General features: G+C 32.8%; 1 protein-coding gene across 1 annotated transcript; it reads left to right on the forward strand.

Moving 5' to 3' along the window:
• The first annotated feature begins 100 nt into the window (after window positions 1-100).
• On the forward strand, window positions 101-17496 carry Fic (FIC domain protein adenylyltransferase). Its single transcript, XM_035369469.2, has 2 exons — window positions 101-760; window positions 14041-17496. The coding sequence occupies exons 1-2, from the start codon at window positions 310-312 to the stop codon at window positions 15087-15089; spliced, it is 1500 nt and encodes a 499-aa protein (XP_035225360.1). The 5' UTR covers window positions 101-309; the 3' UTR covers window positions 15090-17496.
• The last annotated feature ends 2378 nt before the right edge of the window (window positions 17497-19874 follow it).

The raw sequence follows: 19874 nt of genomic DNA on the forward strand, positions 1-19874 counted from the left end.
CCACTTTTTATATATGTTGTGCTAATCATGCATCTTAAAAAAAAATTTTTTTTTTTGATTATATATATATATATTGCTTTTTCAGGAGAAGAAGAAAGCTCTTCATAACTGGAAATTGATCATCGTGTAATAACACATCAGTGTAATTTTTTGTATTCGGAGACGGATGGAAGATGTGTTTTCGTGGAGATTGTAATCGGATTTTAATGAACATACGGAAAGCTATGCTTGATTAATAATGCATCAAGCGTTTACAATTTTTTTTTTAAATTAATGTGAGATGAAATTAGATGTGTTTATTTATTACCAATGCTGTCCAGTTTTTGGAACTGTTACTTGAGAAATACTGTATTTAAAATGATTGACATTTCCTTGTTGAACGTAACTAAGCTTTTAAGTATGGCAGATTTATCTCATCGCCTTATATTATCATTCATGAATAACTGTAAATCGGAGAAGATAGTATGTGTTTTCAGTATATCTTTTACTTTAGCTTTCGCCTGTTTAATTATATTAGCATCTGTTTTATATTTCAAACAGCCGCTATATTGTACAAATAAGATACATAATGACTTAGGCGATGACTCAGAAAAACCAAAGTATGAACTAAAACCATATGTTCCAAAATTTTCTCAAGATGAAATAAAGATTGTTCCCAATTTCCTTCCTGACTATAATGAAATAGAACCATGTGAAGAATTGATTAGAATTGAAGATGTACCAAAAATCTGGAGTATAAAAACTAAGAATGAAGGAACAGGTAATATATTAGTATTTTAGTATACAATTTTTGTTTTGTTCTCAAAATATCTTTCCCTTACAACTGCAATATATATTTGTTTCAATTAAAATATTAACTACCCTGAACAATATTTTTTTGTTTTTAATGTGCAGTTTATGTTATGCAATTTTATGTGCTGATCGCTGAATTGAAATAAGTCCCCCCCCTCTATCATCTTTATTTTTTTGTGAGGTAACATAAAATTATTTTTTCATGTGTGCATTATTATTGTTTAGTCCTTCATGCAATTACTCAAATACCTTTCATGATGGAAAGGTTTTATCAACAGATTTGGAATCGTGAAGGAAAAAATATCCATTAACTTCCTCTTTAAAAGAAAAACGTAAAATTTTATTGGCTAGTTGGCTATAGCATTATTTAAATTGACTGATAAGTATGGGAGTTATATATATATAAATATGTGCTAATTCAGCTATTACTTATTTTATTCAGTTGGATAACATTTTTGTACTGTGTTGTTGACATTTATTTTGAGGAAGTTAGTTCAGTCAAGACAAGCTTAATCTGTAGGCAGTAAAGTTTATACTGATGTTTTGTTTATTTTTTAATGGTATTCAATACATTCATTTCTGCATTGATATTTTATTAGTGAAGGGGAATGCAATTCTGTTGTTGCACCTAAATAATGAGTTATTAGTTTTTTATGTTAATGTTAAAATTTTTTAAAGCGCTGTTCATGTATATAGTGTAATGTTAAAAATATATAGTCTTCTAGTCATATATAGCCCAGTTTAATATATTGTTGCGTACGTACAGGTTCGTTACGAAATGAATGCACAAGTCCGATGAAAAAGCCTCTTGATCAGGAATAGGATATGCTTCAGGCCACTTGGTGAAGTAATCAATGACAAAGACTATGTATTTGTTGCCATCAGCAGTTCGTGGCAGAGGTCCCAAGATGTCAAAGGTGATACATTCAAAAGGCGCCCCTATGTTGTAACGTTGCAGCTTGCCTCGGCTACGTCTCTTCGGTCCTTTCCGACCTGTACAGGTATCACAAGATCGACACCACTTTTGCGCGTCATCTTTTGCATTATTCCAGTAAAAGCACTCACGAACTCTCTGCAAGGTCTTCATTATTCCAAAGTGACCTCCTGTAGTGCTGTTATGTAGTTCTTTAAGGACATCAGGAATTTGGGATCTTGGAAGTGTCAGTTGCCATCAGAACGTCTTCCCATCATCCGATTCGAATTTCCGTTATAAGATGCCGTTTCGAATGTGAAGTGAATCCCAGAGTGCCCAGTATTGTTTTGTAGGACTATAGATAGAAATGTCCTGCCAGGTAGGTTTTCTGACTGATGACTCCATCAAATCAGTTATGGGTTTAATGTCACAGTCTTCCACCTGGTCTTTCCTGACTTCATCATCACTCCACGGGTATGGATCAGCCGATCTTGATGTCGTAATTTGACGTGCGACTGGACTCAGCAGCTCGTATTTCGCTTCGACCCTGGAACAATATCGACAATTTTCTTGGCAAGGTCTTCTAGACAGGGCGTTGGCGTTTCCGTGTGATGATCCTGTACGATGACGGATAGTGATGTCATATTCGTGGAGTCTCTGTATCCACCTGGATATTTGACACTCCGGATTCTTGAAATTTAAAAGCCAGGTCAATGATGCATGATCGGTGCGGAGCAGGAATTTTCTGCCGTATAGATAGTGATGGAACTGTTCTACAGCTTTGACTGTGGCGAGCAACTCTTTCCTGGTGACACAATAATTCCTCTCCGGTTTAGACAGGCACTTGCTCCAGTATGCCACTACACCTTCTTGGCCGTCTATTTCTTGGTACGAAACAGCACCGACACTTTCATTGCTCGCGTCTGTGTCGAGAATAAATGGTCGGCCGAACTGAGGATACGTCAGGATTGGAGCAGATGTTAAAGCCTCCTTTAAGTTGTTAAATGCATCCTCACATTCTTTTGTCCACAAGAACTTCTGCTTGCTCTCTGTCAGCTTGTGAAGGGGTCTTGTCATGGAAGAAAAGTCCTTCACGAATCTCCTATAGTAGGTGCAAAGCCCTGGGAAGCTTCTCAGCTGATGGACATTTTCGGGACATTTCCAGGATTTAACCGCTGATACCTTTTCAGGATCCCTGCACACACCTTCTGTAGAGATGACATGTCCCAGGTAAGTCATTTCCTTTCGGAACAATTTGCATTTAGCGGGACTCAGCTTCAGATTGGCTTCTTTCAGCTTCTGAAGCACCTTCCTAAGATTTTCTAAATGTTCTTAAAAAACTCTTTTCGATGATGATGATGTCATCCAGGTATATCAGGCAGGCTTCGTAGGAAAGGCCTTTCAAAACAGTCTCCATAAGACGTTCGAATGTTGCCGGCGCATTACACGGTCCAAACGGCATCACCTTGAATTGCAAAAGCCCTTGTCCCGTAGTAAATGCCGTCTTTTCTTGGTCTTCAGGCTGTATTTCTACCTGCCAATACCCAGTCTTTAAATCAAGTGTTGAGAACCACTTGCTTCCAGAAAGAGTGTCTAGAATGCCGTCAGTTCTAGGAAGAGGGTAACTGTCTTTCTTCGTAACCTCATTCAACCGGCGATAGTCAACGCAAAATCTTGTTGAGCCATCTTTCTTTCTGACTAGGATGATGGGAGATGCCCATGGACTTACTGAAGGCTCGATGATATCGCCTTCTTCCATATCTTTTAACAGTGTTCGCACCTCTTCTTGTTTAGCAAACGATAGACGTCTTGGATGTTGCTTGATCAGGGGATGATCTATTCTATGTTGTGTCAAACTAGTTCGACCCACGTCAGAAGACAAGCGGGAGAAAACAACTTGAAGATCTTTAATGACGCGATCGGCAACATTCCTCTCTTTATCGTTTAATTGCGCATTCTGCAATAACTCCGATGTAATGCTCTCTGAGGACACGGATTCTTGGATGTTACTCTTTCTTTCAGCGGTGGTTCCTGGAGTACATGCTGCAACCACTTCACCTTTCTTAATAATTCTCCCCTTCTCAGTTACATTGGCGACTTTCACCAGGATAACCGTTCTGGATAGGTCGATGAGTGTTGAGGCTACTAGTACTCCTTTTGGGCTATTACAGTTATTGGGATATTCTATGATGCCGTAGCGGAAATTTCTGTTTTCGGCTATGGATCCAGGAAGTAAAATTTCTGTTCTTGCCGGTATTGTGATATTGTCTTGTGCTATGATTTTATGGACAGATTTAACTTCTTCATCATTAACTCCAAATAACGCTATGTCCTCAGATGTAGAATGCAATTTGTTAAAGTCCAAAGAAAAAATGTATTTCATTAGAAAGTCCAATCCGAATGTGCAAGAATCAGTGATCTCTGCTACATATGCAGTGTGATGGTAAGCGGCACTTCCAAACGTGATGCTAACATTTACTTTTCCATCAATGTCGATCTTCTCACCGGACACAGTCTCTAGGGTAATACAGGGCGGCGTCCAGATAAGTTTGCTTCCCAGTTGTTGGGCGAAATCTTTTCGGATGATGGTAACGTTGGCTCCTGTATCTATCATCATATTGCAGGGAATTCCATTAATATATCCTATTATGAAAAGTCCATTACTGCCGCCTCTCACTGCAGAAATCTGAAGCACTTTAAATTGGGGCTTTTCATTATCTGGCAACCTCCGTTCCGCGAGATGGCCACTAATTAGTTTCCCTGCTGTTCGTTAGGAGCAGTGTTAACATCCGTACCCTGGAGTGTTCTGCAGTTTCGTCGTACGTGTCCTTCAGCACCGCAGTTCCAGCACTTTACGGTCAGTTTCTTGTCACCAATATTCCGTCTCGAGGCGTTCAATTGTCTAGTTAAATCATCTAGACGAGCAGTGACTTGATCCCCTGGCTCCTGGACTTGAGCAACTCTGATTGGGTGTTCTCGCTCCTACTCCGTATCAAAGCATCGAATTGTCTGGATAAATCATCTAAACGAGCCATCAGTTGATCCATTGGGATCCGTCATCAGTGATCCGTGGACTCGCACAGCTCTGACTGGATGGCGGTCTCGACGGGTGGCTTGCTAGGCTGCCTCAAATTTCATGGCGTACACTAAAGCGCTTTTCAGATCTTTAACATCCACCATTCGCAGTGCTTTCTGTATTTCAGGGTCCCGGATGCCATCGATGAAATATTGCAGGGACAGGATTTCCCTTGTTTCTGTCGGGCACTCTGAAAAGGCGTGATGTGACAGCCTTTCAACAACCGTGGCGAGCTCCTAAAGTGTTTCGGTGGGCTTCTGTTGACGGGATTTTAATTGGAGCATGCTGTAGTCTTTTAAACATTTCTCTCCAAAGCGCCGAAATCTAGCTTTTTTTAGTAGATTTTCGGGAAGCGTCTGCAGGATATCCGCTGCGTCTGCTCTCAGAGAAGCGGCGAGATGACAGGCCTTAGCTTGGGAATCCCATCCATTCGCATCCGCAACGATAGAAAACTATGTCTTATACACTTGCCAGGAGGTCTTACCATCATATGTAGATAGTTTCAGAGAGGGACGAACAGTCATTAATAAAAATTTAAAACCATCTGAATTGCTCCCTGTTGTCGCTACGAATTTCCTCAAAGTATCCACTTCTTTCGCAACGGCTGAAACCCTATCATCAATTTGTTGTTCGACGGCAGAAACTCTTTCTTCTACGTGTTCTTTTACCGAAGAAACTCTTTCTTCTATTTCATCTTTCACCGAAGAAACTCTTTCTTCAATTTGATCTTTTACCGAAGAAACTTTGGTTGATCTTTGGATTATGGTAACTTGGCGAAAATTTGGCGACCAACTCTCCTACAGCAACCTTCTATTTTTTTTTTCCCGCCGCCATTTTGTCTTCACTAAGTAAAGACATGTTTCTTTTCTTTTTATCTACTGAACACTTTTTCCAACAATCTACTAGCCGAATTACACTTATGCTAGAAATTTTATCTAACAAAACTGCTTAATCATGACAAATATTCACTGCAAAATTGGGAAAAAGTGCACAATACCATACTGCTTGCGCGTTTTTCAAAATAACACATACACGTAAACCATGTACACGTCGACTTATTTTTACTTAAAAAAACATCCCAGAATTGCACAAAAATGGCATTGCGCACACTGTTCACTATATCCATGTACACTGCTTTTTTCTCATAAATTAGAAAAATTTCACGAAAATACATGACAATTTTTTTAATCTTTAAACCCGGTAAAAAGAACATATATGAAATTACCTGATCGCGAAAAAATATATACCCTTTCCAAATATGAACATTTCCACGTATAAAATAAATAAAATATCCAAAAACTTTTACCTCTCGATAATCTATTATATTATAAATGTCTCCAACGAATTCATACCGCAAACATTACAAATACTTAGTGTCAAATATTTAAATTATTTCCATGCACGTTTACTTCAACTAAAACGTATACCAAATTCCTACAAACATAAAACTCACAAAATAACTATCATTTAATTAAAATATCACTCGTCGACTTATTTTTACTTAAAAAAACATCCCAGAATTGCACAAAAATGGCATTGCGCACACTCTTCACTATATGCATGTACACTGCTTTTTTTCTCATAAACTAGAAAAATTTCACGAAAATACATGACAATTTTTTGAATCTTCCGGTAAAAAGAACATATATGAAATTACCTGATTGCGAAAAAGTATATACCCTTTCCAAATATGAACATTTCCACGTATAAAATAAATAAAATATTCAAAAACGTTTACCTCTAAATTATCTATTATATTAGAAACGTCACCAACGAATTCATACCACAAACATTACAAATACTTATGTCAAATATATAAATTATTTCCATGCACGTTTACTTCAACTAAAACGTATACCAAATTCCTACAAACATAAAATTCACAAAATAACTATCATTTAATTAAAATATAATTAAATTCAAAAACACTACTTAAAATATAAATAAGCACATACATTAAATTAATAAAAATTAGCTTACAATTCTAATTACTTTAAACTAAATCATTGCTAATAACAATTTTCCCAATAATGCCAAATTACTTTATTTCCACCTTACATTTAGAACTATGCATAAAAATAATATCCTCAAATAATTAAAAATACTAACTTACCTAATCTTCTTCAGAATCTTGCTTACGTATTATTGATTCAATAAAACTATTGAACGATTTTTTCTGCGAATTTTTCCTCCACACTTCCTCCGCTAAATAAAAAGCAAAATTCTCTTTATCACAATGCCTCGGAATGGCGCTTTTTATAGCACTCCACATGCCCTCTATTGTATTGGTATATACACCTGTTTCCGGATCTTTAAAATAATATTTGTGGTTCACAACAAGATGTTTAAAACCTTCATCTTCCAAACATTCATACGATTTCCAACAATCTGAAATAATTATAGTACCCGGTAGAATATATTCTTTTATAAAACTTAATAAACAATCTTTACTTCTATCTCACACAACCTTAAAAAAACACTTATTACTACCCCTTTCAATCCCACCAAACACCCATTTTCCTTCCACTCTCCTACCTCTCTGATACTTCCGCTTCCCAAACTTACTCTCATCAATTTCCACAATAACATTCATACCACCAAGCATACCCATATCATTTTTGCAAAATTCCACGCACACTTCCCTACAAAAAGAATTCCAATCAGCTGCAGTACTACTGCTAATTTCTAAATCCGAAATCCAATAGTCAACTGGCAATCCATTCACCCAATAATAAGAAATCAATAAAATTTCACCGATATTCAAACGACTTTCAGCAAACCACGTACCCTTCCTTACACTCCGTTTCACAAAATGTCCATTTTCACCAGATTTCTTGCACCGCCATTCAAACTTATCAGTAATATCCTTCCTTTCACACAATCTCATTTCATTCCCACATTTTGGACATTCATACTTATCCGCAATTAAACCTACACTCATGCACCATTCAACCAATTCTTTTGAATTATCACACAAATGCATTAAAAATCTAGAATTCACTTTAGGCAGTGCCATACAATCCGAAAATTATTCAACACTACTTCACACAACACACAATGAAGCTTAATACAAAATAATATACAGCCACAGATATTTTTCCAAATTCCCCCCTTTTCCGATTAAAGAACCTTAATTCGTCCATTAATATCACATGACATATCTCATGATCTCTCATTTCCCTCACACAAAATAATGCGTAATCGGAACTGAGTACTGCTCACATTATTGCCAAAGTCCTAGGTAGTAACCTTTATCGCCTCCTAAATGTCGCCAAACTACCAGTTACCGTATTCCAAAGATCAGCCAAGAAGAGTTTTGAAGTTATATTAGTTATATAATACAATTTATCTGTAAGTGTTCATTATTATTACGTTATAGTTTCTTCTAGGAGTCTCTCTTAAAAATAATTTTTATATGTAAGCTGTAATAAATTATGATTTCATATAAGCATGTTGTGAAGCTAAAAGATTTGTGAAGTACTGCCATATTCCATTATTTTATCAAACTTCATCCTTCTCACCTTCAAATCTGATATTTAATAATACTTTGATGGGGAAAAAGTGTAAAGAACATTATTAAGATGTAACTCAAATATTTTGACGTGTTTTCCTTTCATCTGTTGAAGGCTATATTATTTTTAAAAATGATTTATTTAAAATAAATTTAAAACTTGAATGTTTTATGTTCAAAGTTTTGCTGTTAGTCTTGATACACAATTTTGCTGGATTCACTTTAAGTGTCATCCACTGTAAACGTCTTGTTTCACACATTTGAATCTTTTGCCATTCGGCAAAATTTAATCAGTCTGTTATTCATTAACAAACAACAGATGCAGTTCAGTGATGTTATTATTTTTTTTCTTTTTAATCTAATTGATTTAAATAAAAGTGCATTTAATTTATGATATACTAATTAAAATGATTAAACATTTTTAATAATTACATTATGTATTTTTTCACATTTAAAATATACATATAATGTTCCAATGTTAGTGTAAATCAGTAGTTTTTAATCTGTTTTGCTTCACCTGCTTCTTTCCAAAATTTGGAAAATACTTATACATTTATTTAGATAATTTTTTAACCACTCAGCAAGAAGCAGGTGACTGAAGCTATGACCCCCCCCCCCTCCTGGGTTGAGAACTCCTGTTCTAAATGTATGTTCATTTAGTACCCTATAAAATATTTTTTTATTCCAGCTGGGCTGTCTCTATTCATAAGCCATATTAAACTTTAAGAGCCATCTCGGGCTGCAGTTAAAATCCAAATCTTTTTTTTTTAAATACATATTTTTATAGTGTTTAAAAAATAAATTTTTTCATGTTCTGTAATGTTTTATGTTGATGTTTGTTTCATGAATATATGTCTATATGTTAATTTAAAAAAATTGTGGAAAATCAAAAGGAGGTAAGTTAAATGCAGAGCCATACTAAACATAATTTACCTAGTGCCTATGAGTAAATCAAAGTAAATTATGTGGAAAAAAGGGTAATTAAGAAGTAATGTCTTCAGCGAAGCGAGCCAACATAGTTTCTAAATAGGAAGTAGACAATTTTAAGTTAGTAACAGGTACAGAATTGCTAAAAGCAAATGCTACATAAAAGCTGTTATTTTTCTTTTGACATTTTCTTTTTTTTCATCAACTATTGTTGGAGTGTATTTCCCTTTAGTTCTAGGAAGTAACCGTTTCAATTTATAACTTTGACATTTCCCTATTTGTAATAAACTCTGAGCCTATATCCTGTTTTAATGCTGTGTTTTTTTTTTTTTTTTTTTTTTTTTTTTTTTTTTTTTTTTTTTAAGCTGAATTTAATGTACCTATATACAATAGAATGCCATTATAGATTTTTGTCAAGGGCAGAAATTAAAATAACTGAGAAACTTATAAATTTATATTGGATCATCTCTTCTCTCTAAAAAATGTAATTATTATTTCTATTCAGAAGCATGGGAACTTAAGCAAACAAAAAGACATAAATTTTTAAACTATTGTAATCAAAATATCTATTTCATAGATCCAGTAATCATGACAAATATATATTTTAAATGGAAATTAACTGAAGTAAATGTATAAATGTTATAAATCAGTTAAAATGATGCTTTATGTTTTTTCCCCCGTGTTTTTGATCAAATAATTAATATATATATGATATGTATAAACACAAAGAACTAAGTAATTTGAAATTGTGTTTATACATACATATATGTATATATAATATGTATAAACACAAAGAACTAAGATAATTTTTAGTATTTTAAAAATGCCTTATACTTTCACTAAAGCTACTAAGTAATAAAATAAGAGTTTATTTATTAGAAGAGTATTTGTGTGGGTGTACAGTATAGATAACTGCAGTTAAATAGTTTTTCGTATTTTTCTAGCATTTTCTAGGTCTGAAGTCCTTTATAAAATTTCATTGTTCACTGTTATTAATGCAGTTTTCGTGCTGTTATTCAAATTACCCTTAATAAAATATGATGTTGCAAAAGAGGCAAGTGCATCTGTAAAACTGGGCTGGTTCAAAGTTGAAGTATTTTCCTCTTCTTTTTTATTACTTACGTTTGTTTCATATGGTTTCTTCTGAAATTAGCAAGTGTCTTCAAAAGATACGTATTGCATTCTATTCTTCATGTACACTAAATATTTTCCTTTTCATTTCTTGTATGCATTTTTCATTTTTCATGCCATTTCTGTCGTTTCTTCTATAGTTAAAAGCAGTGTCTTCTGAAGATACGGATTGCATTCTGCTCTTCAAATATATGTTCATGTTTGCATATACTCAATCCTCACAAAGTCATGTATCACATGACTCACAAAGTCATGTGATACATGATATCACAATTGTGTACATGATCACAATGATATCACAATTGTGTACAAATGTGATACATGATATCACATGATATTGATTTGTGATATTGACATGTATCACATGACAGAATTAGAAATGGAGACTCAGTTTTAAATTTGAATAAAATCTTGAATGTGGGGAAATACTTTGTGATAGTGTTCCAGGCATTCTTTCTAAATCATGACTCTGGGGTGCATAGCTTGGAGTGGTGTTTAGTAATCATAATTCCTTGAAACCTGCTGTTTCATGAGAAAGCTCTTTTGTTTTGCAAGAAACAGTCGTGACTATATTAATCATATGTAGAATATATACATAGGACATAAAATATGGCTTTGGAGGAAGTCAAGAGGTTGTTCTGTCTTACTTGCTTCAGATCTAGATAATGAGTTTTAAAACTACTTATTTATTGTCGTTATTTCCTTATTATTATGGCCTCTGTTATTTAATTAACATTAAGTTTTAAATGAAAAATTTAAGAACTTTTATAGCAAACACGTGTACTTCTCACATGCTGTTTATGACTGCCATGCTTTCCCGATTGTTTCTGATATATCGGGTCAAAAGCATTCTCTTGTCCCAGGAACTTTTGCCGTGCAATCTTTAAACTTGCAACTTTAAACCTCTTATCTCTATCTTTAATGGATGGCACTAAAACACCCCTGCTTAGAGTTGGTCTTGTGGACTTACAGTCTGCCAGCCATTTGGTGATGGTTTATGATATGCCTTGGCACTCTTAAAATATAAAAGACTGTAATAGTAAGGAAATAACATATTCTCTGCAGTTTTCTTCCGTGTTTTAGATTATGCATATCAGTGGTTATAACTTTCTTGTGCAACTGATATTAAAAAGAAAAGGGAGGAAGAAATGAATTCTAAAAAAGTAAAACTAGCTATTGGGGAATAACAAGTTGTACCTGCCTTTTTTCATTTTTCACATTCTTGCCTAATTGTTCTATTCAGTTCGTAAAAATAATGGTATTAGTATTTGCAATGTCCTAAGTGCATGGTATTGTGACCACAGTAATGTGGTTAACCAAGCTTCAAATCACCTTTTTTCATTTTTCATATTCTTGCCTAATTGTTTTATCCAGTTTGTAAAAATAATAGTATTATTATTTGCAATGTATTAAGTGAATGGTATTATGACCTATTTTTGAAAATAGTAGTGCTTTGAAAGTTTCAATAATAAGTAGACCTAATTTTTTTTAAGTTGTGGTCTTGGCACACAGTAATGCAGTTAATCAAGCTTCCAACCCCACCCCCCAGTAAAAGTCCATTAGTATAGCATCCAATGGTTCCACTTGCATGGTAATCCAGTATCCAGTGCCATTATTGCAACATGGTGCTTTTAACATTTTATTCAGTAATATTTGAATCTCTGCTGTTTCTTAAATTTTTTTGCCCTGTTTTCAAATAATCTGTTTCTCACAACTTTGGGTTTATGTGTCTTTTACGTACTGTATCTTTTTGAATTCAGAATGTTTGGTACTTTCTTGTTAAAACCATATCATGCATTTTTAATGCTGTATTGCCATATTTGAGCGTATTTTTTCTGCATGCCTTTGGCTTACTAGATGGAATGAAATGATTGGGAACTGTTGAAAAGAACATTTGCTAATTTCATGACAAAAATCCATTATTTGTGTGGGAGGGAGAACATGGCCCTATCCTTTTGTTTTAATACATGTTCACTGTTTTCCACCATTTTGTTGTATATATCAGTTTTAATATTAAGACCAGATAACAAGGAATTAGTCTGTACATCTTTTATGTAATTATTGCAATTAATGGTTGTAATGTGATTCATTTGTTAACTTCTCTCACCATAAATAAATGCTTCATATTATAGTAACAAAAGGAATAACTTATCTAGCAACTACTTTTGTATATGGACACTTTTTTTTCAGGCCTGGCAGAAGATATCACATAGCAATTTTCAGCTTTAAACCACATTTTATTTTATAAAATGATTATCCAAACATAATCTTTGTAAAGAATATCTCTTTCTTAAATAAACAGGATAGCTGCTTACCTCTTGGGAAATCCCAAATCATAAAATCCAGTACAGTTTAAAAAAAAAAAAAAAAAAAACTGATGACATGAAAACATGGGTGTGCGGGGCGGGGGGGAAAGGTTATATGAACAACTATCAGCAGGAAAGAAGCTCAACCAAACTGGTGACACCTGACACTGAGAAATATGCCAGGAGAGAAGCATCAGTTGGTATAGTTTTAACAGAAAAGAATTGAATGTATTCAAAACTTGATAAAAGGGAAGATAATAATAAAATGGAAACAGGACTCTAAACAAGTCAGAAGAAAAAGAATAATTTTAATACAACCAAGGATGTGATTGCAATGTGAAGGATTTCAAAGTTTAATTCAATGCAAAATATTCAATTTTCTGTGCCATTTTTTACTGCATGAAAATACGTAAACAACATTTCAATTGCAAAAACTCTGGCTGAATGCCATAAAACAAATTTCTGTTGAAGTAGGCAAAAATGTTAATATTTCAATGACAAGACACAGTTAATTGAATGCAGTTTAAAATCTTCTTCCAAACTATCCATAACTTCCAAATTATTGAATAAATTTAAAGCAAAAATAAACCAACTGTAAATGTTCATTGTTATGAAATTCATGACTTTTCTAAATCTGCAGACAGAAGAATTGAAGGGTAGTAAAGGAGAGAATTCAACCTAGGTCACTGGTTTTGAGGCTAAAAAAATATTAACTACTTTATAAAATTTTCTGAAGAAAAAGGGGGCAAAAAAGAAAATTATAATATTTAAAAAATCATTAATATGGATTCCAGTTAATTTAATAAAGCAGAATCTCCAATATTGCACTTTCCACGGAAAAGGCTTTCCAACAGCTTAACCCTTACCGATGCTGACGCAGTAGTCAGCCGAAGACTTACCTCCCAGTCTATCAAGAAGAATTCCGTTCCTGCACTAAATTGTAATCGTGTCATTTCCACTACCATAGCTAGACTGAGGATAAAACACTTGAATGAAGATATCCTCTGATGATCATCGAAATTATAAAAGCTGTGTCCTCACTGTATTGATATTGAATTTTCTCCAAACTATCTCTTCGACTGTCCTGCTATTTTGTCCAAGCTCTTCAGTACTGATTTAGCTCCCTCACACCAACTCCTCTGTTCTTCGAAAATTATTGATATTGTTGCAGCTTATTCTGGATACTTTGGGCCCTATTTGACTCCTCTGCGCTGACGCCTTGGACAAGACAACAACAAGCAGAATTTGTAAAGCTACAGAATATTTCATTTTAGAAAAAAATTCTTAGTTTAAGTTTTAGTTTCTTTTCAATGAAAATTATTTAGGAATATGATGTACTATGTATATGTATCAATTAATTAATTTTCTTTTTCTCTTTTTGCAGAACAAGAAGCTCTTACAGCAGTTAATATGGCTTTAAAAATGAAAAATTCCCATAAATTGGATAAGGCTCGCAAGTTGTTTCAACATGCTATGGCTTTGCAACCACATCACCCTGATGTATTAAATCACTATGGAGAATTTCTTGAAGAAAAAGAAAGAGATGTAATAAAAGCTGATCATTTATATGTTAGGGCTCTTACTGTCAGTCCGCGACATACTCGAGCTCTTATTAATAGGCAGAGAACTTTACCTGTGGTCAATGAATTAGATGATCAAGAACTTGAAAGGATTGATGCAAAACGCACTAATTTAATGCAATTGAACAACAAAGATCCTGCTCAAAAACGAGTGAGAAAAGAACTTTATTTTCAGCACATATATCACACTGTTGCCATTGAGGGAAATACTATGACACTTGGTGAAGCCAGACAAGTTGTTGAAACCCGTATGGCTGTAGCAGGAAAAAGTATAATGGAACATAATGAAATATTAGGTTTAGAGTCTGCATTGAAGTTTGTAAATAAATCATTAGTAAATAAAGGTACTTATATTACTGTATATGATATTTTAGAAATTCACAAGCGAGTTCTTGGATTTGTTGACCCCTTAGAAGCTGGAACATTTCGTAAAACCCAAGTATTTGTTGGTGAGCATTCACCACCTCCAGCATCACATGTCCCTAGTTTAGTTCAAGACCTTGTGGAATGGTTGCAATCCGAGACTCAGTTACACCCAGTGAAGAAAGCTGCATTGGCACATTATAAACTTGTATATATTCATCCTTTTGTTGATGGAAATGGGCGAACAGCCCGTTTGCTAATGAATTTGATACTTATGCAAGCTGGATTTCCGCCTATTATAATACACAAGCAAGATAGAGCTTTTTATTATAATACTTTGCAGTTAGCTAATGAAGGTGATATACGACCTTTCGTTCGGTTTATTGCACAATGTACTGAATCCACATTAGATGTATTTTTATATGCTAGTGAATATAGTCGGAAAGCACTAGAATCTAGAAGAGACCAGAATGATATTATAGCGCTTTGACTGTGATAGTTCCTAATATTTCAGCTTGCAAGAAGCATATTTATTATTATAGGATAAATGATTATATATAAGTCATTTTAATTTATTTTTAAAAATAATATAACAGTTTAAGGACAAAGTTCAGATATTTTTTTAATTAATTCAACCCTCGTGTAAAATTTAGTTCTGGTAAGAAAATCTGAATATTGTCTGCATTTATATAAATAATAAAATGCTGTTGTGGATGTATTTTTAATTATAACATATGGAATTCTTTTTTTTTTTTTTTTTTTTTTTTTTTTTCTACCTGAAATTTTAGCCTCTGCCTTTAAATGTAATTTCACATATTACTTGCAGTGCATTTCTCTTAATAAAAGCAGTAACTTAAGAAAATATTAGTCGTGTATAATAAAATGATCATAAAACTAGCTATGTTATTAAATACTTGTATTAGAGTTGAAGTTCATGTGAGAGATAGCAGAATTTTAAATCATAGTTCATTTTGATTCTGATAACTGCACATACTAAAAGTAAGAATGTTAAGTGTACTAAAAATTAAAATAATTATGTGTGGTACTGTGATAATATCTATGATATGGTCTGCAGCAGTGGTTTTCAACCTGTTTTGCTTCATGCACCCCTTTCTGCACAGCCCCTCTCTCCTTTCCCAAACTCAAAAAATATAAATACATTTATTTAGATTTCATAAGAATAAATTGAGTTTAATTAAAAAATTAAATTTAAATACATATTTAATTAAATATTCTTTGCGCCATTGCTGCAAGGAACAAATATGTATAAAAGTAAAAAAGCAATTTACAAATTTTTTTTTACTTTTTTACTTTTATATGTATTTGTTAAGAATTTAAATTTGTTTAAATTTATTTAGATTTCGATTATTTTTAAATGTATTCCATAAATTAAAAATTATAAGTGTAGAAAATTCTAATAATTACTAAAACTTGAATAAACTTAATTTTATTTTATTTATAAACTAAAACTAAATGCTTAACAGCTAAATAAAAAACTGCATTTCCCTCTGAAACTATGAATTATTTCCTTGTTAAAAACCCCTGATCTATTGGATATGAAATGCAATTCAGCTAAATATTGATATATGTATGATATGAAGAAGAGTTTTGTATTGTAATTCAAAAAAATTTATTTTCGTCTAAATACATTTCCAAAAAATAATAATATAAGAAATTTTGGATTATAAGAAAATCAAATGGAGTTTTTTGAAAAAAGTACTAAACTAGAACGGCAATTTTACACTTAAGTAGAAAGTAAGAATCAAATTTTATATATAAAAAAGATAAAATTTTCAACTGAACAGTGTATACATATCATATTCTCTATTTCTTATTACAGGATATTTCATTTTTTTGGTACTTGCGTATTATAGCAACCAGGTTGGCACGATTTGTAAGTTTGAGTAAAAAAGTATGAATAGAAAGAAAATGTACATTTATTAATTACAGATAATTTTTAATACAGTTTTTTATGTTATTTTGTTTTAAAATATAAAATAGCAATTAAACCCTTCCGGTTTCGAATTTGAATAAGTTGCAGAATTATTTTTTCGGCGGAAATCTTTTGGCTATTGCTTTTAGCACTGATTGAAAACCGTCTTCGTCATTAACAGCTTGAGTTTGGCGCCATATAAATTCGATAAGGTATGAGTCAAGATGATGATGGGCTGTTCCTCTCTGTTTTTTGTTGCGCCATTTGGCTGAGCCCCACATGCGCTCTACATGTTGTGTGTGAATGCCCGTGTTGGGATCCACAAAGTTATATTTGTAATTAACAGTTCCATGCAGAAATCCAGCATTTTCGAACTCACTGGTATTGTATCCTTTCCAGCAATCCGAATAAATGATGCTTCCTTCCTTGATATTTTTGCAAATTTTTTCCATGAGGGTAACGGCGCTTCTGTTAGGTACAGTAACCAAAAAAGTCTTTCTTTTTTTGGCAAATTCCGCCGAAAACCCATTGCTGTGGTAGTACACGCCCAGTGTTATTTTTTCTTTTTATAAATAAACTTTCATCTAAACACGTAGGGTTGCCATAAGTAGGGTCGTCAAATTTGGCGATTTATGCAAATTTTGGCCTGGTTGCGTTAATACGTAAATACCTTTTTTTTTTATATGTGCAGAAATTTATGGAAAAAAGAATTTAACTCCTCCCATTTTCTCGAAAACAATGACAGATTTTCAGTATTTGATGTGACATTTGGTTGTACATTTAAGACTGCAGAAAAATCAGTTTCTAATATTTGCAATCTAAAGTATTACATTTAATCCTTCCTGAAGTTACTTTTATAATGTAGAGCAAATGTACATGTTAGTGTTGGAGTGAATGTATAAAAGATTCTAAGCAGCAGTTGTGACATACATTTATATTGCTTTGCTTGAAAAAATGATATCTTCACACATGTAGCTAAGCTGGCACAAGATGTGCATGTTTTTTGACAAATTTTTACATTTTTATAACATGCTTACAGTAAAATACAGAAAGCAATGACAGCAATTTCGCAGGAAATTGAGAATGAATGAGAAAACACCTCGAAAATCTGGAAAGTCTAATTTAGTTTTGGTTAATTTAAATTTTGATTTGCAAATTTAGATATTATGATTGGCAGAAACTTTCGTCATTAGCAAAATATGAGCAGTAAAAGAATCATGTGAAAAGGATTACTTTTGAAATGACACAGTTTAAAGCAGTTCATTATGTCAGTTGCTTTTACTAGAATATGACAAAGTGCACAATGGCTTTATCTGCCTAAAGGTGGTGCCTTTGTGGAGGACCTTTCTAGTCAGAACTGGATCATATCCGCATTTCACATGGGGAGAAATATGAAAATTAATCATGCAGCCAGCTTATTTGCCGGGGGTTCAGTATTCAGCAGTCTTAAGCACTTGGCCACTGCTGGGGCTAAGTTGGATAGGAGAAACAGCCAAATTAGCAGTTTATAAATTTAAGAGACAAAATAATGAATTTTATTGAAAATCTTTAATTTATAGCCATATTCTTCTGCAAAAAAAGCTAAAATAATATTTAAAATGTTCACGTGTAATGAAAGCATAAGCTGGAGTTTGTTGCTTAATTTTTGGTGATTAATGTAAAAATACTTAAGTGCTTATTATTTCATGCATTTCAAATGCTTGAAAATGCTATTGGGGAAATTATTTTTTCTCCCTATTCTTATGCCGGTGTAGATGTTTTCTTTTTTTGGAGGGAGGTGACTATACAATTAGTGAAGTATTTCAACTTATTTTACTACAATTCGGAAAATGGTATAAACAGCTACTATGCTTTCAGATTAATGCTTGAAAATAATAAATTTTATCAGTAATTGTTGATTTTTAGCTTTATTTTGTTTTATTAATGTTGCTAATCTTTATAAATTTTTCTGTTTTTATTTATTGATTCAGATTCCATGAATCACTGTACTGTACAATTGTAACATAGGTATTTATTCTGTTGATTGTGATTTTTACACTCATTATTGTTATGCATTTGATAAAATTGTAAATGAAGCATTTTTGCTTATTTTTTTAAGTGAACAGCTAATTTAGTGACCAAAATTTTTATGTTGCATGTAGAATAGAAATCTTATTTATTTCTAAAAAGAAAATTTGCAATAAAGCATATTAAGAATGATAAAAGTTGTAATCAATGTTGAATTGGTATACATTAATCAATTTTTTCTACATCAAGTTTATAAGATAAAGTGAGCATGTTTTGCTACAGAGTCAAACTTAGTTATAACTATTATCACAGTCATGAGAAAAATCAAGCTGAAAAAGCAGAGCAGAAAAAATGGCTTTTCTCGTGTGCAATTACTAGCATGGGCAAAAAAGGTGGAAACTATTTCTTTACAAAACATGAACTATTAGATAAGCTTTTAAAGTTATTTTCTCTCTCCTTTTTGCATGCCTATGTAGTGCAGCTTCATGTTATTCATATTCACAAGTTAACATAACTTCTGAATACGCTCAATACGTATTCAGGAGGTTCAGATTTCGAATCCCTGCAAGGATATTTTCATATTTCTTCTATTTCATGACTTTGAAAAATTCTAAGAACCCTGCAATGGCATCTGAACTTAAACGGTGGTGGATGATAATTTGTGACTGCCAGGATTTTGAAATTAATTTCCCCTAATTCAGAGTCACCCTTTAACCCTCATTTTCCATAGAAGCATGCTGGATGCATATTCATGAAGTCTAGAGTTAGAATTCCAGTGAGTGCATTGCACATTTTTAGTGTTCCTGCATAGAGTTACCAAGAGGAAAATATCGCTTATGGAAAAGGTACTCACATAACAGTGCAGTATGTGATGTTATATCATGTAACTAAATTATATCTTTTTAAGGTATTACTTTGGTAGATGGTTTCATGGATTTTTGGCAGTTTACGTTGATGCAATTGTTGGTGCAGTTTTTACAATCGTCAGCCATCTTGAAAAATGCTGTTTTTACATATTTTATGCATAATAAAGTATTCAAAACTTTAAAAAATAAATATCATTAAAAATAATGGATTACTTTTTTGTTGAAAGATGGCAGGCATATGTAAATAAATGCATTTACTATGAGTATAAAATACTAAAGGTTAAATTATTACTTTCATATAGCAAAGAAATAGAATAAGAACATTGCACCAAGATTTAATTGGTATTTAATTACTTAAATTGAATATCAAATTAAAATATCTTTCCAACATTTAAAAGAATTAAAATATTACTTAAATTCAAATACCTTAAAATAAGTTTTATAGGATATAATTATTTAACATTAAAAC

The sequence above is a fragment of the Stegodyphus dumicola genome, chromosome 11 (genome assembly GCF_044657685.1).
Source record: "Stegodyphus dumicola isolate Sdum_Otavi_A_Nest chromosome 11, ASM4465768v1".
NCBI lineage: Eukaryota > Metazoa > Arthropoda > Arachnida > Araneae > Eresidae > Stegodyphus > Stegodyphus dumicola.

What these genes read in the sequence shown, in the direction of transcription:
- Fic (XM_035369469.2), top strand. Translation starts at nt 310, where the DNA reads ATGCTGTCCAGTTTTTGGAACTGTTACTTGAGAAATACTGTATTTAAA. An exon ending in AACTAAGAATGAAGGAACAG is followed by an intron (nt 761 to 14,040) that starts GTAATATATTAG and finishes CTCTTTTTGCAG; the next exon opens with AACAAGAAGCTCTTACAGCA.